Here is an 11,222-nt window from a genome sequence, read left to right as displayed (position 1 = left end):
TATGCTATAGCGAGCGCGTGCTGCGACGCTAGTCGTGATGGATGGTCTTCTGCGAGCACCGCTCTTAAACGGCAGCACTCTTTTAACCATATAATTGCTTCTCCGATTCTGCCATCAAAGCTTAGGCACCGTCCTACCCACAGAATTAGACAGGCTCTATCTTTAACGTTGCACGAATGCTTCGTCACTAGCAATCTTAGCGCATGGGGCATATACGCCCTCCAGATAGCCCGATTAGCGAAGTCATCTGTCGGGAAAACCTCAGCAACATGCTCTATAGCACTTTCGGTTACGCGTGCTGCATCGCCATACTTATGAACCCAAATCCTAGTCGCCAGATGCACAAGCCGATGCAAGTCATACCACTCTTCTTTCCCCTCGACTCCCTCAAGAATGACGTCATTTCGCCTCGATGCAAAGGAGTATCCGCAGAGCGTGCCAATAGCATGCTCCATCTGCTCCTCTGACTGCACTTTCGGCAATAGCGATCGTGGTATGGCCTTCCACTCGACACAAGACATGAATTCCAAGAGTTCTGCAGCTAGCTGATCGCGCTCTCGGAGCTGTTTGAACGAGACTACCCAGGTCGAGGCTATCGCATTCGTTGAGTCTTTGTAGCGCGTGTGATCGCGGAACTCTTTACTCATTAGACTTAAGAGATCCTGCTCTGTGCTCCTTATTAGATGCAGATACTTGACGATTGTGGTCCGGTTCATATTCAGGTAGGATGCTGCCTGCGCGATAGCTAGAGGCAGACATGCCAGCTCATCCAATAACTCTCCTGCAGCTTCACTGTCTTGGACGAGGCTTTTGTTGATTACAGACTTCTCCAGGAATTGTGTGGCATCTCCTCGGCTCATGGACCCAAGTTCGAGTACATCTCCTCGTGTTAGTGACACCGCTACTTCCTGCGTGCGCGTCGTGAATAGAGTAATACCCTTTTCGCTCTCCGGGAGGTAGTCAAGAATCCCTGATGATTGCTCTGTGCCAAATACTAGATCGGGATCGTCTGCGTTGTCAAGCACTAGCAACCAGCGGGCTGCGCGGTCCGAGCTTAGGTACTCCCTTAGGAGTTCCTTCGCGTCATCCTCGCCAGCTCCGACCTGCCCTATCTTGAGAAGTGCTACAATGCTCGCACACGCTTGCTCAAAGCTCTCCATGCTTAGTGCTGGAACCCAAAAGATCGAGACCGCCGACATCGATTCTTTGACGGCATATGCGAACTGCAAGGCAATCTGTGTTTTGCCTGTCCCACCAAGTCCCACGATAGACATTTTCTGGCAGTTTCGATCCACCAGCAGCTTCTGATTGAGTAGGTCCAGCTCTTCTTTCCTCCCGACAAAGTATTGGTTCTTGGGGAACGGTATGTGGTAATGCGCTTTGCAACTACCTAGGTCCTAATATTAATAAACGAAAGGTGCACATGCACAGCTGAATAACCAATCTAGACATACTAAGCTTGTCAAATGTGCTGAGTCCTCTCTGCGACACGTTTGCCTCTAGTATTTGGGACGATTCCCTTAAGTCTTCCTCGATCACCTTCTTGAGCCTTCTGAATGCGTTATTCTGTCCTTCGCCGTAGTTGAGATACGTGAAGACGCCAAATATGCCTAGTAAGCAGTATGCCATATCTTCTTCGCGTGTAGTGGATCGGCGTTCTGACCAAGACAGGCGCTCTTCGATGCTGAAGTTGTCCAATGAGGCCCCTGTGAGAGCCGCGACGGGTATGCTCGTAATCTCGTGGATTTCTTGCCTTAGCTCGTGTCGCGTTCCCAGGTGCTTGCCGTCTTTAGAGAAGAAGCTTACGACCTGCGGGGCAAGCAGCTCTTGGAGGGTCCAGCCTCGAGTGAACCACCGACTGTTCCGTAGCGCCTGTTTCAAGGTCGGTGTCTCCAGATCAGCTGTTGGTACATCTGACAGGAAGACGTAGCACCTAGCTGCCTTTTGATACCAGCGAAACATGGAGTTGATCGCATGTTGGAGCTCAACAGTATCTGCCTTATTAATGCAGCATGTGTCCACCCAGAAGTAGCGTAAGCCATCACGCTCAGCTTGTCGTGCACAAAAGCGGATCTTGTTGTAACCAGCCTCATGTCCTTCGTCCGCGATAAATTCATCAAAAGTCACCTCTTTGCCGGCGACCCAGGTGTGTGAAAGTATAGCATAAGCAGGCACCTCTTCATCCTTCATAAAGTTCCCTGTGAGGCCGAGTGTACCGTCCTGTCGAATCTCTAGTAGACGCATCTTGTGAAAGGAGTCCTAGGCTTCACTCGCGCCAGGCTAAAGGCATAGAAGCGTGCAACCATGCGTCCGCTCGTGTGCGTCGCGATTGAATTGATGGCGATGACTGTCGTTGCACAAATGTAGGTGATACTGTGAACCGGATAGTTCGCGTCGTAGGTTAGTCTTAGGGTGCATTGTGGAGAGGGCACCTTGAGCTGAAGCGGGCAGCCTAGATTGCGGCGGAGCAAGGTAAGGCAACCCTGAATGGCATCAAGCGCGCTAGGCCACTTGCTACTAGAACTAGACTCTAATTGGCAGGCGGTGAGGCTGCCTGCTCTAATCACGCGCTTGGCGAATAACGGATATCGGTTCGTGTGTGGTGCCCGGTGGAGGTCAGGTTCAAGCCATAGCGTACAAATACAGGCACTTCGGTTTTCGCCAAAAGGTTCCATACAAACTACTACATCTGGATTCGACGCTTATGGTGACGCTGACTTTATGGAAACTCCGACCATACTGGCCTAATACATCCTTGCTACTGGTGCCCTCCATGGCTCTGGCGCTTTCGCTGGCTCTATCCCATCGCTTATGCGTGTATCTCTTGCCTTCCGCGCTGGTACCGACACGCAAGCCTCTACCTCCTGCGCTTGCTCTGAGCCGGGTTCTGGCTCCGAACACTTGCACTTACGACCGCGCGTTCCCTTACCCACAGTAGCTTTAGCATTCTCCTTCTCAGCACGCTTCTTCCTTGCCTCATCAAGATCTTCGTAATTCATCACCTTAGCCTTCCCTAGGACAACAGACCTTGTCGATCGGCGGACTTTGGCTTCTTTATTCAGCTTCGACAAGAATTACATCTGGAAGTCGAGGAAGCACATTTAGCGGAGACCGTCAAGAGAGCGCCCTACTTCTCGGCAATTGCGGGGTGCACACCTGGATATTTCAATGGCTATGGTGCGATTGCTGCAGACCCGGTGGCAAAGAAAAAAGCAGCCTGGAGAGCTACGTGGTCTGAAGGCACGAGGTCGTTTTTGAAGTACATCGGAGATTGGCGGCAGGAAGGTGAGCCCCGGGCTCTGGAGGTCACGTTGAGGCCCGCAATTGAGGTTGAGAGGGCGAGGTTGGGAGGAGGGCCATTGCGCGCTCGATAGGTCGAAGACTCATTCCGGAGCTGTGATGCTCTGCAATTCTCGTGTGTAACGCTACTTGCACAATGTACTTCGTTTCGCGATGAGTATTCACATCAAATTAGCAACATAAGGACTAGTGCTCAATGAGGCTATGATACCGCACTGTAGAGCACGAAGGTTACGGTTCTTATACTTATATTTTGCTTACGCCCATTGTTCGCAATTCAATATAAGTTTGCTTGCATATGGATCGGATTTGTGAATGTGGCAATCAGGCACATTGAGGTGGCAAGTGAGCTTATTGTCCGACGTAGAAGAATTCAACTTGGCGGTATAACGACTGTTTGTGACTCAGTAGATGTGTTCTTATACTTAATCCCTGCATGAGAGCAACGTGAGGCACAGTGAAGTGGCGAGTCAACCCATTGCTCGTTGCAGCACAAGGATCTAGACTATAAGGATAATGGAACATACATGATCACGAAGATCTAGAGTAACAGAACAAAACACCAGGTTTCGATGTGAACCATCAATTGCAGGAAATAGACAGTGGCCGGGAATATATGACGCAGGCTGCAATTGCATCATCGCAGATCGAACAAGAGATTGCAGGGGCCTTTGAGCATCAGACAAGAGCTTCGGCGCTCAAGCTTGCAATCGGTATCGTTTGCCGTCCCTCCCAATATACGTCATAAGATCAATTTGATCCCTGGTCTTGTCAGACTGACTACACCATACATGATCCAGTTACAGATACTTACGGATAACAGTTATACATCGTTACACATTGTATGCGCTACGGAGTTTGGATATAAAGGTTGGCAGGGTGGAGCGATATACCGGTGGAATCATCCACTAGATGGGCGCGACTTGGGACCATGTTCAAGGCGATTATTGACACCATGTTACGACGGGTGGGCAATGACACTTATACTATGCCTTTCGGTATCTCATCGCTCATCAGTCAAAGCACTCGTGCTGAAATTTCGACCTGACGCATGAAAGCTGTGAAGTGACCGGCCAACTCATCGTTCCTTATATTAAAATCCATTGCGGAGATGCCATGCAGGCGTTATGAGTGCCTAGTTCTGTTTGACATAACGATACTCTTCAAGTCCAAGATGCGAACATCAAGCACACCTACGGTACAACCTAACCCGATTGCGGTCGGGGTTTCTTCGAGACGCTCTCCATCAATGTGCGAAAGTCATGCTCGCAAGAAGACCGGTGGTGCTGGCGGATGTGAAGCATATCTCTGGTACTTGCGTGTTTGACTTCATTTGCGCATTTGTCCACGCCACGCATTCGAGAAATCGAGTGAGGCTTCACGTTTGCCAGTATCGCGTTTTCCAACACCACGTGCGCGAGCAATCGAGCGAGCAATCGCCCATTTCCAGCTGGCGTGACACCCGTTGCGAAATGTGAATGCAGATCACGAATGCTCGCGAGAACCCTGTATGGATCGACACTGCTGCGAGTATCACAAATCAAGGGGGTTTACAAGTCTTTCTGTCATTACAGTGCCCAAATGATCGGTATCTCCTTCTTCTGCTAAATAGGTAGTGTCTACTGATCATGAGTCAAATCGGGACATTCGAACGAAGACCTAGGGTGCCAGCTTCACAACATGCTGTGATAGCTATTATACGCCAACTTCAATCTTGATGCCAAATTCATCCAACTTCTCCACGAATGGCTGTCCCAACGTTGCGGGAGTAAGTATACCTCCACCCAACCTCCCAGCTTCCGTATTCTCCAGTCTCCCACGTAAGATGACCAGTGCGGCTGCACTCAACGTCTGCGCTGTTGCAACGTACCCTCCGTGGGGAATGTGCAGTGTTCCATGCACCTTCTCCTGCCTGTCCGTATCCGCAATCGCAACCGCTTTGTAATCCATAAAGTCTTTCTTCATGCTCTCTCGCGAAGGCCCCTCGCCCGGTTGTGGCAGCACAAAGCGCTTGACAAGAGGCGAAAGGATCCAGCGAGACAGGGGGAACGCGAAGGCCAAACCGAATAGCGCCATACCGACGTTCACAGCCAAGCCAGCTATCAGGGACTTCGCGCGCATGTACTCGTTGAAGTTAAAGCGCGGTCCGTACGACAAGCTTGGTGTGGACGTGGACTTGGCGCTCGACTCGTATAATCCCCATGAGCGGTGCGTGATACAGCGGTCGACGCTGGCCATGAGCCAGGTCGTCTGGATGCCGCCTATCTCCGGGATATTAACCAAGCCGAAGAGGCGGTGGAGCAGACTGCCCTTCGGACTCCTCGCGGGGTTAGTAGGCTGCACAGGGGAGAGCGACCACGGCTTCATCGCATCCCCCAACTCTTTCATGCCAAAATTCTCGAACAGCTGCAGGATCGTGTGCGCCGTCCCCCCGCTGAATCCCGACTTCCCAGCGAAAAAGCTCATGTTCACGTTCGCGGTTCCGGCGTTCAGCGTCTTGCGCACGTGCGATGTCAGCGCGTAGGCTAGGATGTCTGCTGGGACGGAGTCAAGGCCACATTCGGGGATGATGATGGCGCCGGTGGACTTGGCTTGGTCGTGGTATTTGGGGATCATGGAGTGGATCCATGGTACCTCGCCTGTACAGTCGAGATAGTGCGTCCCAGTCTTTGCGCAGGCAGCGAGCACGGGCTCGCCATAGAACATGAAGGGGCCTACGGTTGTGATGATGAGACGGGTTTTGAGGGCGAGTGAGGTTAGTTGGTCTTCCTTGAGCTCGCATGTTTCGATGTCTGAAAGCTGTTAGTGAGGATGCAAGTGCTTAGTAGACTTGTCTTCTAGGTTTCGCGGTAGACGCGTGGGATTTCTAGGCGCGTTGTAGCACACTCTGGCACTAGGGAACCGCGATGCCCTGCAACACCACCATTTCGAGCTTACCTGGCTGCTTGCGGTCTGGACACAGCCGCTTTAGCTCTTCAATAACATCTTGCAGCTTGTTTGCATTGCGACCAGCTATCGCCCACTTCAAATCGATAGGGAGATGTTGGCTGATCCACTCCGCCGTCAGCTTGCCGGTATAGCCAGTCGCCCCGAAAAGGACCAGCTCGTACTGACGCGATTGGGCCATGGTGTTAGGAGGCGCAAAAGATATGTGTATATTGCAGTGGGCTCAGGAGGTCTTATCAACTGCCCCGTTGAAACACCTGTTGGCCGCACTATCGGACGTCATGCCGAGGCAGGGTCGGACGCGCCGAACGCAGCTTGTGCGACGAGGTGCCCATGCAGACTCGAACTCCGTATCTCAACCAGAAGCGCAGTAGAATCCAGGGTCGCATACCTACCTGGATGCAATGGAATCAAAAAACGACAGAAAATCAATACCTGTCAGCTGCGGTGTCTTGCGGGTGATCTTCGCGCTCTTCTGCATTTGGTTAGGTCGCCTATCGATAGCTCTCGGCACACTTTGAAGTTCGCAAGGGCAGGGCCGGAAGCAATACCAACTCTCTCTCTACACCGCCATCACGCTGTTCTCTGCCCGTCTGCCTTGGAACGTCGATCCCCACATCGCGAAATGTGACATGCCGTCTTTAACTAAAAGGTCCACTGACCTCCACTGCGACCAAGGCAGCCGCGCAAGAGAGGACGATTGGCTAGCAGGCAGTAAGAAGGCTTCGCTGAGGACCGTCACTGACGCTCGTAGATCCTATGGGACACCTGAAAGCATCTCATACGATCCTTGAACGCGAAGAAGAGTTGTTCGCGAATACTGCAAGCGCTTTCTACGTATCGAGTGGCAGCACGTATGTCGGTGCTCATGGCGATGCGCTCCTTCTAGGTAAGAGGAAGACAGGTTCACCAGATCCTCCGTCAGTATTCACTACAGGTCGAAAGCCACGGCCGCTCGTGGCTTCTGCAGCTACGTTCGATAGATCATAATGAAAGACATCTGTCACGACCCGAGCTGGTCTCGAGCCAGGCTGCACCGTGGCACGAATCTGGAAAATGATACTACAAGAGAAAGGTCATTCTGCAAGACATGATTTCTATGCACATTCGATCGGTTGCCTACCTCTGCAAGCGCGCCAAAGTAACAGCACTGCCTGCTGCCCATGGGATTCGCCAGGGATAGCCAGAAGTAAAGACCGCTTCGGCTGACTCATGCGCTCATGGCTTCAGCCCTGCTCAGCAGGTTGATACTATCCTGTGGACACCAATCAGCTGTCTGCCATGGTCCCGGATTACTGTGACCACCTCGTTGTTGAGCGCTTCGCACTGTGCTATTGTGGTTCCCCGCATTCGCAACATTAGGCGAGGGGCTGGCGCAATATCTCCCTGTCAAGAGTCAAGCAGCGATAAAGAGGTTCTCAAATGGCGGTCACTGAACCAGCCTGTCGGCAACGGCAGCATTTAAAGCGAGAGAACCCGAAACATTGTTTGCATTCCTAGCGACGATATGGTGACCTGAACAAGTCATACGGCTGCTCAGCAGGGTGGTTTAGGTGACACGTGGATAGGTAAGCCCCGGAAGCTGGGACTCATGCATCGGGACACAGAGTACCTTCCTTCCAGATGCCGTCAACTTATCGCACTTACGGAACAGGCACCGAAATCGCCTTGTCTGCAGCCCTGGCCTTGTCAACTGTATCAATTCGACGCAAGCGCCCGCACCGCTACCCCAAGCTGGCGGCGTACTCGGTGCATCACAAGTGGGTGCTCGGGCCACTGAACCCTGCTTAGGTAGTCCGCCAAGCCGCTAGGCCATACTTCAAAAGGACGCTGAGCCCCGCCCGTCTCTTGTTCATCCTCGACTTATGAACTCTAACGGTCACGCAACTTGCACTTCACCCACGCTTCACCGCACCAATGGCCGAGACTTGTATAGTCTGCCTCGGCGACCTCGTCCCCCAAGACGAAAGTCAGACTTCCGCCACCGATGCCACACTAGTGCAAGATAGCGCTAATGGTGTCGATAACCATCGTCATGTTATCAAACTTGAAGGGATCGTATCAGTATCCCCCGAACACGCCCAAAAAGAAGAGGACTTGGTCGCACACTTGTTGCCTTGTGGTCATCACCTACACAACGAATGCCTAAAACCATGGGTAGAGCGCGCAAATAGCTGCCCTATATGCCGAGCCAGCTTCAACATGGTCGAGCTCAGTGCCAGGATCGGAGGTATGTGACCCTTCCCGGACATCATCGCTTCAAGCTTCAAGCCCTCCTACGGAATCATACAAGTTGAAACTACCGCGAATGAGAGACCACTAGTCGTCCAGCTTTACGCCAGGATGTTCTAAGGTATCCTTCCTTGTTTGGTAGAAGCGCTGTTGACGTGATGATGTTTACTAATTCTAATACAGATACCATCCTGTCTTCATACGCCGTACAAGACAAGCGTCAGGTCGCCGACATCGACCCAACCATGCTCGTGGAAGACGACTACTTCTTCGAGGAGGAAGCGATCCCCGATCTTGTTTGCCTGGTGTGCGATGATGTTGGAGACTCATCCCAACTCATGGAATGCCACAGCTGCGCGAACTACTGCCATGTATTCTGCGCCGGCCTCGATGACATGCCTACGAGGGGGCCGTGGTATTGCCAGTACTGCATGGAGAACCCCTCTCTGCTACGAGCAGCTGGCCACCGTCCTGCAATGCGCGGCCCAGCGGCATACCTCAACTCCGGTGGCCGTACCAGTCGGTCCAGCCGCACCAGCCGCCGCGCTCGTGCCCCCGATGAGTGGGTCGATGTATGGCAGAGCGTGTGGGACCGCCTGCACTTCGACATCGAGTTCCCGTTTGAAGACGATGACCAGTCCGAGTCGCGTTCAGTGGATATCCAGCGCCGGGAAAATGAGGAATGGGAGCGACGATTTGAGCTGGCACGTCAGATGGGCGCTGGCAGTCGCCTTCGGGCCGCTGCGGACACCATCACAACCCATCGCCAACGCCCCGCAAATCGCACGCTCCATCGCGAGGTACCCCAGACGCCCAAGTCGCCGAAGGACCCCGAATCACAAGAGGAGCTGCGAGCATGGAACGCCTTTGACAAGGCCCGCGAACAAGTCGCTGAAGACGGCGCTCAACACGTTCGCCCTGCCAGTGTCAGTAGCAGTACCCGGCAGCGAAAGCGCAAGTCTGTGACTGAGTCGCCTGTCGAACCGGAAGCGCGGGAGCCCCAGCCCGAACGCAAGCTGAAGCGACCCCGAACCCGATTGAATCTGAACATCAACACAGCCGAATCATCCGCTACCGCTGCTGCGCGTCGCCCCACCGCCATATCACATACTTCGCCACCTGCCGTCACCACCAATGGCGACGAATCCATCGTCCCGGGATTTCTGCAGTCGCTCCTTCAGGAGGTTGAGGTTGATAGATTTGCGGAAGACCGCGAGATCGCAGCGCCCCAACCTAAACGCATCATTGTCGAGCGCGCTTGCTCGCCTCAGAACTCATCGCCTGGCCTTTCGCCCGTATACCCAACCAATCGCGCCGGCATGTCAACACCGCCTCCACTGAGCATCAGCCGGACGGATTCGCCGACGCAGAAAGACCAGCAGCTTTCGCCGACATACTCTCCATACTCCCCGGCAGACGAGGATGCACGCCATGGTCGCAAAAAGATTGCGCACCGCCAACATTCTCCGGGCTTGACTAGTCCACCACGGTCCAAGGATTCATCCCCAACCCGCTCGACTACACTGTCATATTCCACCAAGCGCGAACTTCAGCTCATGGTCACGGCTGTCCTCAAACCCATGTATGTAAAGAAAGAGGTCAGCAAAGACGAGTACACAGACATCAACCGAGACGTTTCACGTCTCTTGTACGATAAAGTTGCCGAAGCTGGCACCGACGCCTTGGCCAGCCAAGGTATCCGCGACAAATGGCAGAAAATAGCAAGCAACGAAGTCGACATCGCCGTCAAAGCACTTGTCGGCGCTCGGTCAGCCGCGTCGCCCCCGGCCGAAGATTCTGCTTCTACGTCTTCATAGACTGTGTACATGTCAGCTTCTTCCTTCTTTCCAGCGGATACCTACGATACCCATTTGATTATTTTGGCGTTACTGCAGAGCGATGCGATGACTTGTACATTGCGGTCGCTTTGCCTTTGGCATACGAAGGCGTTTGGGCTCACTACGGTGGGTCCGTGTTTTTGGTTGCATATGGCGTCTTGGATTCGATGGGCTCGGCGGGACATGATACCATTTCGACGCGACATTGCAATTCTGCGTGGTAATCAGGGATGTACCAGTGCTATTACGTGCGCTGTCCGATCGTGGACAGGGCTATTATACTAAATATATACACCTTTTGATTTTACATGCGTCTCTGTCCATCCTACTCCAGGCCCATTCCATTGCAATTTGTCGTATGAGAGTTGATTTGGATATCGGCGATGAAAAGCTGACTCGCCAGTGCAAACCCACTTGGTCGCCCAAAGCGCTTCTAAGATCATTACAGATCTTCCATGGGAAGGCCCAGCTGGCACCGGGAAAACTGTTGACAGGCTTGCTACCCGCTTGGTCACCTCGTATGGCCCGCTCGCCGCAGAGAGCTTGAGCATATTGTTTGATTCTCGCGAGGTGTATGTGCCGACGTGGTCATTGTCTACCCACATCCATGCCTTGCTATCATCTGGACTCCCGAGGCCGGAAATAAATCCAATGCTCATACTCTATCTTGTAAGTGGGTTCAAGCTCGCAACAGCAGGTGGAAGTGAATCGCGCCGTCTGTTTCTCAGGCAACGATGGGTGCTGCCTCTCCCTCCACTTTACCATACCTCACCGCACCTCGTTTCGCGATATCTCTACACGCGCTGTGGTACTCTCCAACGACACGGCAGTAACACACACAGCGCCCGGCAACGCGGCGGTACAATCGGGCGAGGAAAAGCCAATCTACACGAGGACCACGCACTG

At 53.0% G+C, this 11,222-nt stretch overlaps 3 protein-coding genes across 3 annotated transcripts; 1 reads left to right on the top strand and 2 right to left on the bottom strand.

Annotated features, from left to right (window-relative positions):
* Positions 1-92: 92 nt before the first annotated feature.
* On the bottom strand, positions 93-2,426 carry CC84DRAFT_1131026 (HET-domain-containing protein; the record flags this gene model as incomplete). Its single annotated transcript, XM_018175880.1, has 2 exons — positions 1,455-2,426; positions 93-1,390 (listed from the first exon to the last, which is right to left on the bottom strand). Coding segments are annotated over exons 1-2 (2,088 nt in total), but the record flags the coding sequence as incomplete, so codon positions are not given.
* Positions 2,427-4,845: 2,419 nt separating this feature from the next.
* Positions 4,846-6,692, bottom strand: CC84DRAFT_1264248 (saccharopine dehydrogenase). The gene is made up of 2 exons (XM_018185297.1): positions 6,238-6,692; positions 4,846-6,092 (listed from the first exon to the last, which is right to left on the bottom strand). Exons 1-2 carry the CDS (start codon positions 6,425-6,427, stop codon positions 4,996-4,998), a joined length of 1,287 nt encoding a protein of 428 aa, XP_018029603.1. The 5' UTR covers positions 6,428-6,692; the 3' UTR covers positions 4,846-4,995.
* A 1,471-nt stretch (positions 6,693-8,163) lies between these two features.
* CC84DRAFT_1181381 (uncharacterized protein) lies at positions 8,164-10,295 on the top strand (the record flags this gene model as incomplete). The annotated part of the gene is made up of 2 exons (XM_018180554.1): positions 8,164-8,476; positions 8,662-10,295. 2 exons carry the CDS (start codon positions 8,164-8,166, stop codon positions 10,293-10,295), a joined length of 1,947 nt encoding a protein of 648 aa, XP_018029602.1.
* Between the last annotated feature and the right edge of the window lie 927 nt (positions 10,296-11,222).

The sequence above is a fragment of the Paraphaeosphaeria sporulosa genome (genome assembly GCF_001642045.1).
Source record: "Paraphaeosphaeria sporulosa strain AP3s5-JAC2a unplaced genomic scaffold CC84scaffold_15, whole genome shotgun sequence".
Classification (NCBI taxonomy): domain Eukaryota; kingdom Fungi; phylum Ascomycota; class Dothideomycetes; order Pleosporales; family Didymosphaeriaceae; genus Paraphaeosphaeria; species Paraphaeosphaeria sporulosa.
The sequence above is the reverse complement of the archived record's forward strand: the minus strand, read 5'-3'. Positions and strand labels throughout refer to the sequence as shown.